This window comes from Diadema setosum, chromosome 2, assembly GCF_964275005.1.
Source record: "Diadema setosum chromosome 2, eeDiaSeto1, whole genome shotgun sequence".
NCBI lineage: Eukaryota > Metazoa > Echinodermata > Echinoidea > Diadematoida > Diadematidae > Diadema > Diadema setosum.
The window spans coordinates 25,187,401-25,206,595 of record NC_092686.1 but is presented as its reverse complement, the minus strand read 5'-3'; the positions used below and the strand labels follow the sequence as shown (position 1 = coordinate 25,206,595).

Sequence of the window (19,195 nt, the reverse complement as noted above, 5' to 3'; positions counted from 1 at the left end):
CAAACAGAGCAAAAATAAATAACAGCTACACATAAAACTTTTATGTGGCCTGATCAGCCCTTCTGCACAATATGATGATGGATATGAAAATCACAGTGAAAGTTAACTTTGTGCACTCTTTATGCTGCAACTGCTTAGCTGATTACACAGAAAATAATTTCAGTCTTGATATGAGCATTGTAAATGCCCCAAAACAGGATAAATATATATACATACATTTTGAACAAATACAGGAATCATTTCTGCATTCAAAGTTTTATTCAAAATAAATATGAATGCACTCACATACATTCATGTTCTATTACTTTATATCACAAAAGTCGCCATGCTTAAAGTATGAAAAATTTTGCTCATATACATTTTCTTTTCAACTTTATTGACAAGAAAACTGACTTTTTAATAAAGGGACACTCCTCGATCACCAACATTGTAAATAAAACTCTAGTAGCTTGAGAAAAGATTACACACCTTGCAGAACTTTACATGTGCAGTCATCATGTGACCACACATTTTTTTTTTTTTCGGTTCTTCATCTTTTTTATCTCTCTCAAACAATCTATGACAACATATGAATGTATTGTTAAGTATTATACACATGTAACACTCTCAAATACACTGTACATGTATATTCTTATTTCAACACTGTCAAGCTGACCTAGACATTTTCACATGACAAATTGGAATGAGTCTTGTTAAAAATCTTCTGGGGACATTTCATGAAGCATTTTGTCTGACAAGTTTGCTCTCAGCCAATCAGAGACATGTACAATACAAGGATTTCAGTGGCTTGTAACAGTTTGTCCAAAAAAAGAAAGAAAAAAAACAAGTTACAACAGAATGCTTCATGAAATGCCTCCCTGTTTACTGCGTGAAGCAGACAGGATATTATTTTGAAATTAAGTGAAGTTCCACAACATTGATCACGAATAAGAAAAGTTGTTTTTTTTTTTTCTTGCTGTGCGCTTTACCAACAGATCCTTTAAACGAGTACAACAAATACATATTCTGTGTTGTAGCTATGTAAGACTAAATATTGAATGATTTCGTGTGCAATCCCAGGTACATCCTCACATTCATGGTTTGAATTCACCACTTTCTCTCGTTTGCTATTTTCTATGCCACATATTGAAAGTTTGCATCCAGAAAGCTAAAAAAGAAATAAAAAAAAATAAAGATACAACCTTTGTATCTGCAAAGTCATTGCTGTCTTTGACTAAAGCTATACAGCCTGGGATTGCAAAGAAATAACTGTAACAGACAATAGGAATACACGTTTGACAAATGTCTAGAAACCATGCACAACAGCTGTATGTACAAGAATTGCAATTAACCGGTTTCAAACAAGGCGGTGAAATGTCCATAGACTTATCATCCAGCTGATTTATTTGCGAGATTTGAAAACCTCTATATTCAGTTAGGTTTTGAGTAGTACTCTTTTTTTCTATCCTTCTCTTTGTATTCATAAAGGTGTCTGAGCACATAGCATTATCATAAACTGCATCTGATGTATTGGTAAGGTTTGTTTTTTACTACCCAACTCTGACATTTGCTGAAAAGTTTGCAGAGCTGTGCAAACACTAGACACATGGATTGCATTTTTTCTTTTTTTACTTTAACCAAAAGGTAAGCTTCAGAAGCAATAGCAAGCTTTAGATCTGCGGTGCGAACACTGAGACAATGCTAACTACGCAACAAATTGTGTTCTTCGCATGCCCGAGACAGCTGTTTCTATCATCCAATCCGGGAGGCTGCGTCGTCTTAGCGTTTGTGTCTCAGATCTAAAGCTCGCTAATGTCAGACTTCAGAATGCATTAGCAATATCTAAACATTACACCATAGTGCATTCACACCTACCAATCCTGAGCGATATGCTATGATCTATACCTATTACATCTGACAAATCACTTCAGTTTGTTTTTCTTGATACAGGAATTTGGAAATGATGATCACTGGCATTCAAACTAGTCAAGGTGAAGGTAAATAATGTAGTCTGGTGTATTAAATGCAACAGATAAACCTACTCTGTGACTTATCTGTTCTAAAGTTGGGTTTATGTCATCAGTTACAAAACACACTACAATGGATATTAGCCCAAAACACAAAGTATTTTGACAATTAATACAGATAGTAAAAATGAAATTCTCTTTAACATACATGCAAATTTTTGGCCTTTTAGTCAACAACAGGATGCATATTAAAGATTGACAGACATTGCATGAGCAAATACTGCAAGATAATTTCAACTTCATAGATATCAAACTGTTTAGAGCTTGTGAATGATATTAGGTTGTCACAACGCACTTCCACACAAAACACTGACAAAGTAGATAACATTATTGTTCATTAAATGTGAATTGAGGAGAGCAGATTCAAGCCAGTGTGGCACGCACAGATCTTAAAATGCACACTGCGCAACAAACCATGTATAGTAAGAGGCTTTCATCAAAATAGGCCAATATGGTTTGCAAGCATGTTTGCAAGCCACAATCTTCCAACATGACATAGTTGACAAAATTTCCTCAGCCACTAACTCCCTTACGATTTTCATTAACACAGTCATAACAATGACTCATCCACGACCTAATCCCCTTCCCATCTTGATTTTCATCAAGCCGCCTGCCTCCTTTTGGTTACGACTTGTGCTCCTGGTAGTAACTGTTGAAGTTCAGTCTCAGCATGAATTCCTCCAGGTGAGGTTGGTATCCCCTGGTTACCAGCTTGGCAACAACTGGGAAGAGATCACGCAAAGAAACAATGAAGTAAATTCAGCTTGGGCTCAGTCTATTAAACTGTGCTCAAATCTCCCCTTATGTCTTTTTAATAGAAATGCACGAGCATGTATCCAATACTGTAAAACCAAAAATGTTTGTGTGCATTTTAATTCTGTGAATTTTGTGAGAGCCACGATTCCCAAAATTAAAATGCACCAAAAAGTTCTTGTCTACATTATATACATGTACGTTTAATGCCAGAGGCAATACAGGATTATTGCACGCCGCCAAAAATGGCCATCGGCTCCAATTCGCAAAAAAAAAATTCATGCCACAAAAATATTTTGCTCTACGGTACATGTGCAGCATTTATATACCTTGTACCTGCAATACTGCCTTGAATGAATACTTAATCAGAAGTTTTACTGCATGCCTATTGTTGTTTTATTTTTTACATCAATACATAGCATTCTGTTGTTCTTAGTTATTTTTTCATTATTTTCTTTTTTACATAGTATTCAAAGGCAAATGGGAATCTGAAAGGATGTCAGTGTTTTTGTCTGAGTCTCTGCACACTGCTACACCTTCATGGACCAGATATAATGCACTCTAAGTACTTTGCCATTTACATATACAGTGTACATCATTGTTTTCACCTGTACATGATCAAACCCAGTCAATACATATGTTTTCATGATCAAATTTAACAAATACAATGTATGATGCTCGGTTCACTGATTGGTATCTATGGATGTCTTGAAAATGCCAACAAAGAAGGATTATGTAATCTTGCCACACCCTACCATATCATAATGGCCTTACTGTAAGTCTGTCCCATTGTTTTTACAATGCGCACGCAGTGAGATGGTTTACTTAACTTTACGGCAAAGTCCGGGGATTCACTGAATGCAAGTATAGCTTGGTAAATTATGGCTACTGAAGCAAGAGCATGTAAAGGTTACTTGCATTACAATACGCACCTTTGTAGAGGAAGCCCGAGTACTCCTTGAACGCCATGTAGGACTTCTTGATGTTGCGGAAGCAGGGGTGGATGACCTGAGCTGTGGAGGCATCCCACGCCCAGGAAGACGAGGTGAGCTGGGTGCGTACCTTGAGCACCAGGCTCAGAATGTCACAGATGATCTTCATCACTGGAGCTGCCTTCTTGTTCAGAAGACATCTGTCGAGGAAGATGGAGAGGATAATGACAGCGACAGTAACCATGGCAACAATAATGAGATAACAATGAGTTAAAGATCAGCCTAAATATATCCTAAGATCAATACAAAGTAAAGGGAGTAAAGCCACAATACTTAACCTTTAAGCTGCCACGTGAGCATAACATATTCAAAAGTCATCACAATACATCTGTTGCAATGTTTGCAGTAGTGGGCTCATAATGCACAAATTGCTATAGCAAACCAGTCAGGGAGACTGTAAAGTTACTCAGAAAAATTAGACAATCCAGATAAAAACTGATTTATTGCTACGAAACCAGATACAATGTAGCTCCTTGATCTCCAATTTGATGCACTTTTTGATGGTGAAAAATTTCAAAGTTCATGAGAAGATGGCTGATTACTTTTTAAAGTTTAAACAGTGAAGTCTTTTTTTTTTTTTTCACTGATTCCCCTTTGAAGGCGAGATCAGGCATATTTCATTTGAGGTAAGAAAAAAGAAATCTATTTACTCTCACTGCAAACATACTGTACTGTAGGTGTCGATACACCAGAAAGGAATGTCAAAAATACAGCTGCCAGAATCTCAGGGCCTGTTGTTCATAATACATCTTGGCCAATTTCCTTTTCACATGTCGCACTGGGAAGCTTTATCATGCTCTTCAAAGAGAACAACTTGTAGCTGTTTAAGACACTAACTTCGTGTATTAGACATCTGGAATATTATATGGTTGTATTGTTGTTTTTTTTCTTATGTTTCACACTGCTGCACATTCACCCTGTAATATTTTGGAAATTACATATGTGACCGTGCATCACAAAACGAACAAAAAGTCGCACACACTGATTTTGCCTGAGGACTGAAAATAAGTGAAATGGGTCAACCTAACCGATCTTGACTTTTTTATATTTTCTGAAAGAGCAAGTCTTCTTTTACATTATGCTAAAATTTGGGGTCATAAAACGGGCGGGAAAGTGTGTTTTTTAACAGTTTATCTCGAACATTTTCGGTACAATAGTGTGATTAGGTGTTTCGTTAGAGTCCCTTTTTCATTTCTGAAAAACTTTGTACACACTCTTCACTTTCAACTCTAATAACCTTTGGAAGGATTGTGCTACTGCTTTGAAAGTTGGCATTAATTATGGACAGAATGTGTTAATGGGGCATGCTTAATTTCACTTTAATCTGATAATCCCTTCATTGCGGTTTCTCAGGTGGTTTACTTCCTGTTTTTTGTCCCATTCATCGCACAGCCAGCACGGTTTGGTAAAGATTTAACCCTAAAAAGACTGGGGGGGGGGGGGGGGCCTAAAAGGCCCCCCCCTCGACATTCCGCGCGATTACTCTGCAACACGCAATGCTCTCGCCGCGATGCTCTATGACTTTTTTCTTTCGAGTTTCCCGCACATTTTGACACCAAATTTGTGACGCCCGGGGGTACGGTTCTGAAGTTACATAACTTTTTGTACATGCACGTGAGGCCGAAAATGGCTCAAAAATGTGATTTTGTGTACAAAGTCAATGCAAGTTGAGTTTTTTCACATGGTTCATATAAATATGCTTATTTTTACTCTCAATGGCTAAAATTAATTTGTTTTAGGAGTATTATGCTTTAAAAAGTGTCTACAAATTTTGTTAAAAAAACAACAAAAACAAAAGGTCGAAAACACAAGGAAATACATAAGAAATTCATAAAACAATAAAATAAATAAGAAATTAATTTTGATACCGAATTTTTTTTCAAGTACATTAGCTAAGAATGCCACAAAGAATAATCAGACCAAAAATGAGCACTTTTGGAGCTTTATTTACTAATTTAGATCAAAGAGTCTGATTTCTCGCATAAATTAGCATAATTAATCAAAATAAAATAAAAGAAGACTATTTTGTAAAATTTAAATATACGATCTTGTAGATTACATTGCACACTACCACTGAGCAAATTTCCGCGGCGATCGCGCGATCCACGGCCGAGATCTTAAGGGGGGGCCCTTTAGGCCCCCCCCCCCCCCCCCAGTCTTTCGAGCTACCAAAATAGCCCAGTCTTTTTGAATAGACACTGTACTTCAGAGCCTCTTTTCTCAGTTCACACTTTTCCTGAGTTTGTGCTTTCTTCCCAATATTTAGATAGGTTAGGAGAGTCCATTTGTTTTTAGTTATACATCATTTCAAAGCTTAAAGTCTGCTCTTTCAGAATATGGTCTTAACTAAAACTTCATGTCTGGAGACTTTTTGTTTGTTTTGTGGTGCAGGGTCACATATACTACGTAGAATGTACAATCTCATTAAATATGGTGCATGGTCATGATGAGAAACATCATGATGGGAAACACTGATAATCATGAAAAATATGTTTACCTTTGAAAACATATGTAAATTCATTCATCACAAGACGTGCATACTTCTACTCATCTTAAGCTCTGATAGATGACTCATTCGCATCTTATTTTATTCTATAATTGAAAGTCAACATGATGTTCATGTTACACCGTTTTCAGGAAGTAAAAACAAGCAATATGGAAACACATGACTGCTTATGACTTCTTTCATTGTTAGATTGGTATTACTAATGAAGATAGATTTCTACAGCCCAGACATTCATTTCCAACCTACCTCAAGATTGCCTTGTTTAGGTAGAGAGCATGCTTCTCCCTCAGATCATCAAGGTTATGAACCTGTGATGGAAACGACATTGGATCAAGTCAAAATAACATTTACAGAAGATTCTCATAGTTATGTCATTATATCATGGACAAGAGTCAAGGTATTTTCATGGCTAAAAGAAGATTGAAGTTGTCTTTGGGTTGTATATCAAAAGAAAGTCAGCATGAATCAACAGGATATTCCACGCAGAAAACGTCCTTGCTGTGTGTTACATTTTCTGACTAGTTTACAGAACTGTGCAGAACATAAATTTGTGGTTTAAAGAGGACTGCAGGGCTGAGGAAGTCTTTTGTTCTGCAAAACCAGAAATATTTGTGTGGATTTTAATTTTGTGAACTTTGCCAGAGCCAAGATTGGCGAAGTCAAAATACATGCGAAAGTTCTCGTCTACACTGTAAATCACTGGATGTCAGTGGAAATTTGCAAAATTTCATGCCGAAAAAAATTCTTGCTTTACTATACCTGTTTATGCTTTGAATACATGAGCCAATAAAACATCTATAGCATGGCTATGATTTCTATGAAGAGAAAACCCCAAAATAATCGATGGCAACCGCTTTCACTGAATCTATTGAGCATATAAATTCCATCCGTGACTTTTGTCTGTGTGTGAATTTTAATGATACATGTACATACAGTACATCTTGCTTCTAAATTATTGGGTCACTGTAATGTCAATAGTAAAGAGCTGGCCACTAGCACACACACACAGAGCAGGTAAAGACTAGCTATAATATAATGTATCCTGTTGTTGCAACTGGGAGAATGTAAGTGCATTGATCGCATTGAGTCATGTCATCAGAGCATCAAACGGTAAAACATTGAACAATATTGTCTTTGTGTGAAGTTGGTAGGAATTGCTGAGATGAAAATAGTTGTCTTGTGATATGAGTGTATCAGCATGTTTATTATTGAGTGGTGTATCTGTCACATAGCAAAAATAAAGTCCTGGGGTCCGTTTCATGAAATCATCACATAAAAGTCTTTACATAAATCTCAGAATATCCAAATTCGCTCATAGAGACTTTCAAAGAGAAGTAAAATCCATTTCATGAAGTCTCACACAATTGTGTCTTATGAGCAAAAAGTCTCTCATAAGACTTTCATAAAATGGACCCCTGGCCCAGCAGAACCCTTTGAACTCTAGTGCATGTGTTGGCCTGGAAACACATATCTCTCAGTGCCATCACCTATGGTGGCTACAAAAAGGGACATAAACTATGAACAGGTGTGCCACAGCACCTATCATAAACATGTATATTTTTAGATCCTGGTAATAATTTCAGAATGAATGATGTGCATCCAGCTGTTATTTTGAATGGTATCATTGTATTCCAGCCTGAATGTTTGAAATGAACAACGAATAGTATGCAGTCAGCAGGTGATCTGAATTGAATTCTATTTTTGTCATACGAGGTGAGGAATTTGAAATTAACAATGAGCAAGTGTGCACCCAGCTGTTTTGCTTTGTTTTATTCTTTGCTTTTTGAATGGCAGCATTCTTATTCCAAAATGAACATTTGAAATGAACAATGAAAGGTATGAGGTCAACAAGTGTTCTGAATTAGAAGTCTTTTATGTAAGGTAGGGAACTAAAGTCAACAAATGACAGGTGTACACTTCGCAGGTGACATTTGCATGAATACCTGTTGAACAGACCATAACAATGCCAGAGTCTTTTGTTATCGTTCCAGTTGGAACCAGGTGCGAGCATGGTTAGCAACAATAGCGAGAATATATTATGCAGCTGTTCAGAACCAGTTTCCATGGTGATGAATGGCTATGACATCATACTTTCATGGGTCTGGGGTGCAAGCTGTTTACAATAAAAGCCAATTAGTGTTTTGCAGACAATGAGAACCTCCAGCACGGTCAATGAACTAGTCGTATGGTCAACCAACTTTTCTAACGGACAATGAACTTGTTATATTTTCAATGAATTCCCCCAACTGAAACCCATGGGGTTAGGCATTTTCCCAACTTAATCTCAAATGATAATACTAAATATACATTGTATTTGAAAAGTTTCAATGCAAAATGGGCTATGCGCCATTTTTAAACATTTCAAAGACAATCCATCATCAGATAGGGCAAAATTAAATCTTTCCAGTAATACCTCACTTGTAACATAACAAGGAATATTCTAGAAGCTATGATTAAAACTATCCTGTGTTTTCTTATTTTTTGTTTTTGTTTTTTAGCAGCTTCAATCACAAATATCTCAACTAAACAAGAATGGATTTAGCTTGTTTTGTGATAAAACTCTTCATTTACAGAGACAAGATTTTAAAAATTAAGCTCATCATTTGGCAAGTACTGGTGTGTGATGAAATAACAATCTCATTTAAAACAAGCCATGTGTGATTATTATTCTCAAAATGCAAGGCCCCATGTCCACTATTTATTTTAAAACACAAATATCATGTTACTGGGTCTTGTACAGACTAGAACTCGTCATCTAGGGGTCACCATCATTTGCCCATTTTCTGGTGTGGGTATGTGAGTGGACCAGTTCACTGGGTTAGCACCCTTCTCTATGCAATGAGTGAATGAAGTGAGATCTTTTACATCGGAGTGGCAAATTTCTCACACAGGACCTCCATTTAAAGGCATTATTTACCATTTGCAGAAAAAACAAAAACCCAGCTTTAGGGCTTCAAAACAGTTATAGAATGTGAGTTAGGGGTGGAAACAACCTATGCAAAAATGTATAATCAATGTAAAGTATTGTTAAATATACAAAATGTGAACAATAGTTATACAATAAAATTGTTTCTAGAGTAAACCTTCTACAGTTATAGTTTATCGAGAAAAACAGTGATATCTCCTTTAATATTTAGGCTTTATTGCAAAATTTTTGTATGGTAGGATATTTGGGATACAACTGACTTACACATATGCATCAAATATATATGATAACTAGAACATTTTTTAAATCACTGCTCCAAATGGAACTAGAAATGTCACTAAGGCGACTGGTATGCCTCCGCCATAATGCATGATTCTCCTAATAGGTCTATAGTACATGTGGACAATGTGTGATTACATTTTCACAAAATTGGCAAAATATTAAAATGACAAGTTTGTCACAAATGTGTTGAATGTTCACCTTCCTTGACCTAAGTTAATTGGATGAATAGGAGAGCATGTATTTGGGGATTTAAGGACTTTGACTTGACTTTGCCCATTCATAAGTTTATGCATTGAGTAATTTTCAAGGTATGGAGAAAAAGTGCAATTTCTGTATTGAAAAGTACATTGTTACCATTTTCATCTGGCCTTTGACCCTAAAATTCATAGGATAATCACTGTCAGGCAGAACATGCATAAATATGTAGAAAGTTTCAAGATAACTTGAGCCACTTCTGAGATATGGAGGAAAAAGTTAGTTCAGCACTTTCCCTTGATCTTTGACCTTTTGACCGTTGAGGCCAAAAAAAAAAAAAAAAAAAAAAAAAAAAATGTTTCCAGAGAATCTCTATTAGGTTATGCATGCATACACCAAGTGTAAAAAAAAAATAATCCTGCTGGCATTGCATAAATATGAGGGAAATAGTAAAATGTTGAAGTGTTGCCCTTGACCGTTGACCCCTGACCTTTGACCCATGAACCCCAAATTCTCTAGATAATCACTGCCAGTCAGTACATGTATATATACTATGTTCCATGAAGATACCTTGAACAATTTCCAAGTTACGGAGAAAAAAGTGAAGTTTTAATATTGTTACTTGACCTTTTGACCTTTGACCTTATGACCCCAAACCTTCACCAGAGAATCTTAATTGGGTAATACATGTATACACTAAGTTTTAAGACAATATCTTCAGGCATTGCATAGATATGGTGGAAATAGTGAAATTTTACGTGTTTGACCTTGACCTTTTGACCTTTGACCTTGAGCATGTGCACCCAAAAGTTGATAGGCACAACTTCACCCCCTAATACACATACATGCCAAGTTTCATTAGGATACCTCAAAAGGTTTTTTAGTTACGCTGTCCACAAAATTCATTACGGACGGAAGGACGGACGGACGGACGGACGGGCAGACAACCGAAAATATAATGCCTCCGGCACCACTTCGTGGCGGAGGCATAAAAAAAAACCAACCTTAAATGTACTGCCTATATAAAGGGACAGAGTGCTTATGCATCTTACTATAATGGATGACAAGGTTACACACAGCACTGTTCAGCCACACACTATGGGAATCAAACCAGAGGCATTTGATTCCAGTAGAGGAGTTACCGACTAAGCCACTTCACTACCCTGATAACAGGACCATAAACTGCTTGCCCCACTGCTACTCACGTTGTCCTTGAGGTCCTTCTGAAACTCCTCCCAGCTGACGTGGATGACTTGGTTGACCACATAGCCTTGCATCACGTTCACAAAGTGCTGCATCTCATGCCTAGAGCCAGAGAAAATGGAGACACCAGAAATCTCTCATTTAACCACTCATCTGAGCAGCAACAATCATACATTTAAAATAATCTGCTTTACAATTCAGTCATGTTAACCCTTAACGCATGGCTTGTATTACAGCTGTACATTCAATAATGCCATGTCTCAACAAACACGATATAAAACACTCATTTGCAGCATTTGCATTGAATACAATGACGAGAAGTTTTCAATAATACACTTCAGGATGGCAAATAAACAACCAGATAAATCAATCTGATCTACATCTTTAAGTGCAAAGGACAATACCATCCTTACATCATCATTGAGAGAAATATCGTTGCCTGCATAGGACATTTTTCTGGGTGGTCATTCAGCTTTGACAGAGAGTACTTGTACATGCAATAGAGAAACTATCCCCAGTATATCTTCAGCTGAAGATTATTCTCATGTAAAGATATGGATATGTCCTCAGTATCAATGTCATATACCGTATATGACATATATTTTAGTGAGTCTAATTTTTCTCAAATCGGAACTTCCCAACAATTTCACAAGTGGTTAAATTTGCGATCGCGGAGTACAGCAATGGATGCAGAAATGTATGTGTGCACATCACATTTATGTCATGATCAGAGTTGACATTTTAGCATGTTGTTAAATTCTGGAATAACTCCTGACTCATGAAATTTGTGACAAATAAGAAAACTGTGAAACATAATACGTGGCGAATACAGTATGCCATTTCTAAACTTCACAGTACTGCATATGAGAGAAAGGAAAGAGACAGAAATGTGCATCACTTTACCTGAACAGCTGTAACTGGTGGTACTGAGGGGAGCTACCTGCTTTATGAATCATGGCTGGAAAGAGAGAGAAAGAGAAAGACATGAAATCAATTTCAAGGTCAAATCCTATCATGCACTAATATGCACTCCTTGAAATCTTATACAGAAATACCTACACAAAGAAGTGTACAAAAATGCAATTCACATTACAGTATGCATTGCGACAAGCAAGAAATGTCAGTGAATCATCTGGGGGGCGTTTCATGAAGGAACTTGTCGGATAAAATGTCCGACAAGTCAATTATATCCGACAAGTTCAGAGAAATCAGCCAATCAGATTAAAGAATTTCTCAAAACTTGTCGGATATAATTGACTTGTCAGATATTTTATCCGAAAAGTTCCTTCATGAAACGCCCCCTGGTATGGTGTATTCTGGCAATTTCCAAGAGGGTGAATTTTCATCACATCATTAATGAGTCTTTTGAGGAAAAAATTTTCCTGTATTAAACCTTCTCATGATTTGCAAGAAATATAGGTGAAAAATAAGGGTTTGTGGGAGAAAAGGTCAAATGATGCACAGGAGGCTAGGCAAAACAGAGCTGGAATGGAAAATCAACGCATGCAAGACTGCTGCATAGGTTGTTAAAAAAAAAGAAAAAAAGATGCAACGTGCTTTAGACGAACAGTTCATACAACAGTACCAGGAGAATGAGAAAGAGTGAAGCAGAAGAGCAGAGGATATGAAAATATTGTTCTAAGGAAAATATGGCAGCTATAAGGGTATTAGAAAAAAAAAAGCTTTCAAAGATGTCTAGGACAGGATCCACATTGTGGCAATTCTTCAGAGGTAAATGGAGGGGGGGGGGGGGCAGGAGAAGAGGAGTGCAGATGACGAGGACGGGGAACCTACCGCTGATCTTGAGCTGGTGATGAATGTCCCGTAGGACCCAACCAGTACGCTTGAGTTGGAGCAGGAATGAGAAGACCTTGTTGTATTTGGACAGACAGGTGTCTGTGATTACTATGTTGTTTGGCCACTCCACCTGCAAATGGAAAGTGGTAAAAGATTATGATCACATTACTTGCTGTACTTCTTCACCAAATTTTACACTTTACTGAATGATCTATCTATGTTATCTTCAGCGCAGCATATTACAGTCACTTGAAATATTTTTCAACAAGAATACAATGTCACTATGAAGTCAGTACACATAAAAAAAGAAGGATTACTAATGCAAAGCCGATACCAACAAATCACAGTATATTTGAAACTATGATGAAATGTATCACAGCCACAGCTGCTACTCACATGGTAACGTAGTTCTAGACAGTCCAGTGTATCAATAGCTGTGTAAAGAAAGAGAAAAAATATGGAATAGTAATGAGGTACTACATCACTGTAGTTGGTTTTGAATTACTGACAAAAATAACAGAATATACACATCACTTTTTATTGCTAGTTTTTGTTTATATAAAATAAAAATTGACTTCTACAACTGTGTGTATCTGGAGTTAGTTACACTTTATTATCAAAACTTTAAAAATGAAGTCTATCTACATTGTACATGTCAGCTTTATAATTTGCCTTTTTTTTTCTCTCTCTCTCTCTTTCAGTTGCTGCATAATGTAATAGAGTAGAGCCGAGGAAATCTGACAGTATCTTATTTTGTTTTTTGTTTTGTTTTTTTTTATATTAGGTGTGAAAGATGACATAACTGGATTGCTTCAAGAAACGAGTTAAACACTTCAAATGCAAAGTACCCAGGAGATATTTGATTTGAAGCAAGTGGTTACAAATAGTTGCCCTAAAAATGAGGGTCTGTAAATGTAAAAATCAGTATGATATATCCCAAAGCCATGGTTATTTACCATTGGGTTTGTAGACCATTGGATGCCACTTGAGGGCAAAGCTGAGATTGTCTGTCAGCTCTGAGTTGGAGCTGGCTGACAGCTGTATGGCCCTGGATAAGATTTGGTTCAGGGTGATGGGGGACAGCAGCTCTTGGAGGTGCACACAATGGGCCAGCTGTAAGAGAAAAGGGGGGGGGGGGTGCATGAACTATTAAAGGAACTGTTCCTTTCACAAAGAATTAACTTTGTATATTCTTGTTGTTCCTACGTTGGGTAAGTCTGGAGAAAAAAAAAAAACAAGGAAAATACCACTAGTCCTTGAGAGTGGTTGTAATTGCCTAATAAAAGAATAGATACAGCGTTTCTCATACAAGGCACGATATAATCACATGTTAGAAGTTACAGTTATAAGGTCAAAACGCAAATGGGTGGATGGACAGAAAGATACAATGTAGATAGATTGATAGACAGACAGACAGACAGATAGATTGATAGATAGATAGATAAAAAGATAGATAAATACATAGATAGATACACAGATTGACAAATAAAAAGAAGATAGATAGATAGATAGATAGATAGATCGACTGCTAGACAGACAGACAGACAGATGGATCAATGACTATGATAGTGTGAGCTATCAAAGAGCTGATGCTCATTTGTTCCCAAACTAAATGGATTCTTCAACTGAGTGTAAAATGAGAAGTAGGTATAAGAAAAGCCAATACCTTTACCTACCATACGAAAAATACCAATTTGTTACATGTGAATTACAGTGCAAACAGGAGGTGAGACCAAACAACCTTCTATGTTTAGAGCTCCGAGGAGCTCTCCTACCTTGTCAAAGATCTGGTCACACAGGGCCTGGCCAAATTCACCATCCTGTAGGAAGAGAAACCTACGCAGTGCCACAAAGTGTTTGTCTATCCTTAGCTCTACCAGGAAATAGTCCAGGATGCTTTGATTCACTAGCCACACCCTGTTTGGGAAAAGACATTATAAAGTACTTAAATATTTCTGTCCTTACTTTACTAATCATAAGAATAAAAACAAAATATGGCTGACAATCATATTACAGAGGCAAAAAAAAAAAAAAGATTTGAGAAACTTGGCTTTTGAGTCTTGATGTTGAAGTGTACAAAGGTTTTATGTGATGAAGTATCACAAACCACTTCAAACAATACTGTTTAATACATGTATCCTTAAAATAAAGACTTTCACACTTCAAAAGATTCTTAGACAGAGAAGTCAGGACAAAAGACAATTATTTTATCAAAGTTTTGATTTTTGCACAAATACATGATTCTCATTTTTCAGCCTCATTTCTTACATTATGTCATAGTTTGTTTGCTTTGTTTTTTGTTTGTTTGGTTGGGTGTTTTTTTTTTTTTTTTGGGGTGGGGGGTGGGGGGGGGGTGGGGGGCTTTGCAGCGGTGACATTTACTACCAGGGTAACCTGGTTATGAGATACAAATGTGTGCTTTTCATCCTGGTTTCAGACATGATAATAACAGATAAAATAATATGACAACAAAGACATCATGTGAAAGAGAAGAGGTAACAGGGACTCACTGGGCCCTAAGAGGAGCAGTGATGGATCTCTTGATGATGATGGGTAACGGCAGAACATCAGTGGCCTCGATGCTGTCGCTATCGGAGCTCTGAACTCCATAGTCACCTATCTCCGACTTGAGGGGCGTGTAGCCAGTCCGTCCAAGGAGGTCTGTGTCAGGTAATCCCTCTGAGTAAGTATGCAGAACAAGACGACTGAATTGATGATACCATCGCATGGAAGGTAGGAGACAGTGCTGCTAAACTGCTGGTAAAAGCTACGAACATGTTTCATGCACTTATTCTGCATAATGTACAATCACATCTTTGAAAAACAAAACTATAGTGAATGCCATCTGTTCAAAGAATAATCATTATCATCCCTTGTTTAAAACTATTCTCATTTCTATCACACAAAGCATTAAAAAATAAAAATATCATCAGAAAAGAGAAGTAACAGCTATAAACAGATTTTTTCTCTGCTATGTGTACACAGAGATATGAATTATACATTATCAGGAAGTCTAGACCATTGCAAAGAAACAAAAACATGACACAGGCTAATAATGACGAACTGGGTACTATGTCACAGAGACAAAATTTAAAACGGTTCAAATTTTCTATTTGAGGATAATAGAACATTTTTCTCACTTTCTGTAGAGATAAGACTTTATTACATGTATGTCACTGCCACGTATGTTTCAGCTGTGTTCTATCACCCTAGTTATGTTTGATTACTTTCCTGAATATCGAAACTGGAGAAGCACAAACAGTGGTTAGTACAGGACAATGACTTACCAAACATATTGAAGTTGAATTCTACTGTCTCCCTGCCTTGGTCTGCCCAAACAGTGATTGGCAATTCAACAGCTTCCATTTCCACTGCTGACAAAACATTGAAAATGGTCGTCAGTGCAAGGAAATCATTTTTGGAGAATTTTTTGGCAAAGAAGGAAACAGTGTCAACATGAAACATGATGCACACATTCTAGAGATCATGTAACAACTGCGGAATACATTGAGTCATCTAATGCTAGTATTTGCAAGTTAACAAACCATGCAGTAACATAATTGACTTGAGACTCACCTATGCATATATGACTAACTTTCCTTTTTATCTATTACAGAAAAGGTCAGTATCAATATTCCATGTTACTCGCTATCTGTTTCACATAACAAAAATAGACTTTGACTGATTGAGTTCGTCAAAGTAAGAAATAAACAACAAAGCAATAGCTGATAATGTAATGTTCTAAATTATCTTATGCTTCGAAGGGTGAAGATTTAAATTATTATGTGCACTGTCACCGAGACAGGAACTCCTTTGTGGATAATTACCTTCCTCTTTTTCATCCTTGCTCGTCTGAATAGGGTACAGAAGCTTCTGCACAGTAGAGTCTGAATGGTGTCCTTGCTTCACCATGGCAACCACAGTTCTCCTCTCCTCCCTGATGGCAGGCAGTCCCCCGTCTCCACCACCTGACTGAGATGGGTATATCACGTCACCCAGTGATGAATCAGAGGCATGACCATGGACATGGGAGCGTTGGGGTATCCCAACAACGCCCTTGCTATGCTCTTTCCCTTCATCCTGGTCCAGAGTCTTTCCATGAGATAGGGCTGAATCAGGCCCCTTGAGGACCGGCCGGTGCGGCAATCCTGGAACACTCTCTTCCTCTGAAGTGGAAGCTTGAGCTGTGGCACGAGTGTCATAGCCAGAGTCTTCTGGTGCTTTTGTGCCCTCTGCAGTGATCCCTCCTCCACTAATGATGCTCTGGATGGTTGAATCGGATGAATGTCCATGAATGTGGGGACGATGTGGAATCCCTGCGATTCTCTGAGAGTCCACAGCATCACTGCTGGTGTCTTCACTGATTCCTAGTGAGGAAACAGATGCAAGTCTGTGGAGAGGCTGCTTAGAAACACCCTTAGACTGGTCCTCTTGTCTACTCTCCAAGTGTCCCAAATCTTGAATGGATGATTGGGATGGATGGCCATGTTCATGGGATCGGTGGGGAAGACCCTCTGTGCTGCCATAATCCAAGTCCTGAGGGCATCCCTGATCCTGACCATCCCTGGCTAATGATGTACTTGACATTTGCTCACCCATCTGGCGTTCGAGGTGGGGGACTCCTTCCACTCTGCCAAGGTCCTCAGAGCGTCCTTCAGGGAAGGATCCGTGCGTTTGCAGGCTGGAGTCCGACACATGGCCATGGACATGGGGTCTCTGCGGAAGTCCTTGGACAGGTATGGCACTGCTATCACCTGCCTTTCCGAGTGCGGCAAGATCATCACCACTAATCCCATGAGATGTGTCTGAGACGTGACCATGGGAGTGCTGTCTCTTTGGCAGACCGCACAGAGACTCTGCTGAGGCCGATGCATCCAGGCTCATCTGGGATGGGTGGCCATGGCTGTGTGACCGATGTGGCAGGCCAGCGATACCATCACCACTTCCATTCCTGTCTAGGTTAGTCTCTGACCCTAAGATGTCGTCCAAAACATTTCCTTCGTTTGAATCCCCTGGTAGAGGTTTCCCATCCCCCATCACCGCAGCTTTGCTCGGCAATGAAGATCCAATCTCCAGAAGGACATCATCCAGGGTGGTGTCTTTGACCTGTTCCTCATCATCAAAGTCAATGAAATCCTCCCCTTCACCTCCCTGCTCTTGTCTAGGCAGGAAATCTTCAATTGAGATGCCCCCCTTCTTAGTCTTACTTTTCACCTTCCTCTCTGGTTGAGATCTAATTTGTTCTCCACTATTGTCTTTATCACCTCTGATGAGAGCCAGAACTGGTTCCAGGTCCTCATTAGCATCACTACCAAGCTCCAACTTATCATCATGATCAAGGACATCTTCTTCATCAAAACTTGTTTCCACTGGAAGCAATGTTGCCGTCTCCTCGGTCTCAACAGTTGGATCAACATGACTTTTCGCTGTGCTCTCTCTTTCATCCTGTCCTGCAGAGGAAGAAGCAATGTGATCCTTTTGTTCGACATCACTTGCTCCTATCGTCTGTGGGGATTCCAGTGCCACTGATGTAGGTGTGTTCCCATCATCCCCCTGCTGAGCATCTTCTGGAGTACCCAGTGCAACTTCTCCTAAACCATCAGTCTGCTGCTGTTGTTGCTGCTGCTGCTTTAGTTCTTCATTGGGCCGTTGGATGAGGGGAGCAGCCAACTCTCTGCTTAGTGCCTCCTGGTCTCGCTGGAGAAAAGCTTCCCGCTCCTGGTCCAGCTGTCTGCGACGAATCCTCCAGAGGGCTCGCTGCTCCCTAGCGGACGCCTGCTTGGCCAAGTCTGCATAGAACTTGATCACTTCTTCCCTGTGGGGTCAAAGAAGATGATATAAAGACAGATGATCCAACAATGCATTAGGCATGCACCTAATGGAGATATTTATCAACACAAAGACAAGACTGAATATGTGCCCAGGTAGGTTTTCCTCCAAAATTGAAGCAGTCACGAGAACAACTCATGAAAGTACAACGCAATTGCATTTCATGGAACAGATCTACGATGACATCATTTTGTTTTAACAAGCAATCTCCGCACTAGATGTGGAAGAGAATAAACCAGAAACACACAAATTAATTCTACCATAGACCTATTGAACAAAAGTTTATGAAATGTGAAGGAAAACCTTTCAAATGTGCTCTTATTCAATCACATCCCAATATCACAATACATCACAACATCATGAAAGCAAACATTCAAAAGTAACTAAAACAGACAACTCACTGAATGTCAGCCTCCAAAGAAAGCCCAAATATGAGTCTGATGAGTGCTGACAGGCTGATGCAGTCAAAGAGTACAACATCACAATGCTATTCATTTTTTCAAGCAAGCCTGTCATGAACTAGAAAAGCACTCCAAGAGCACAGACCTCCACTAATCAGCCCACTTCCACCGATATAAATTGCCCTATGTACCACTGATAAAGAATCCTTACCCTGTTGAGGACGGGCTGATTTTGCTACACCACGCATTTCCCATAGACACCTGCCCAAGTATACTCAGGTCTCGTCCTCAACGGGTTTAAAAAA

The 19,195-nt window shown here is 38.5% G+C and overlaps 1 protein-coding gene across 1 annotated transcript in view; it reads right to left on the bottom strand.

Annotated features, from left to right (window-relative positions):
• Window positions 1–236: 236 nt before the first annotated feature.
• LOC140246243 (gamma-tubulin complex component 6-like) overlaps window positions 237–19,195 on the bottom strand; it is a 39,508-nt gene continuing 20,549 nt past the window's right edge. The window contains exons 18-29 of the mRNA XM_072325699.1: window positions 16,488–18,475; window positions 15,948–16,031; window positions 15,171–15,339; window positions 14,436–14,577; window positions 13,617–13,773; window positions 13,057–13,094; window positions 12,658–12,790; window positions 11,767–11,821; window positions 10,866–10,965; window positions 6,504–6,565; window positions 3,692–3,891; window positions 237–2,728 (exon numbers count right to left, since the gene is read on the bottom strand). Coding sequence (XP_072181800.1) covers window positions 2,631–2,728; window positions 3,692–3,891; window positions 6,504–6,565; window positions 10,866–10,965; window positions 11,767–11,821; window positions 12,658–12,790; window positions 13,057–13,094; window positions 13,617–13,773; window positions 14,436–14,577; window positions 15,171–15,339; window positions 15,948–16,031; window positions 16,488–18,475 — 3,226 coding nt within the window. The 3' untranslated portion in view covers window positions 237–2,630. The remainder of the gene's footprint in view (window positions 2,729–3,691; window positions 3,892–6,503; window positions 6,566–10,865; window positions 10,966–11,766; window positions 11,822–12,657; window positions 12,791–13,056; window positions 13,095–13,616; window positions 13,774–14,435; window positions 14,578–15,170; window positions 15,340–15,947; window positions 16,032–16,487; window positions 18,476–19,195) is intronic.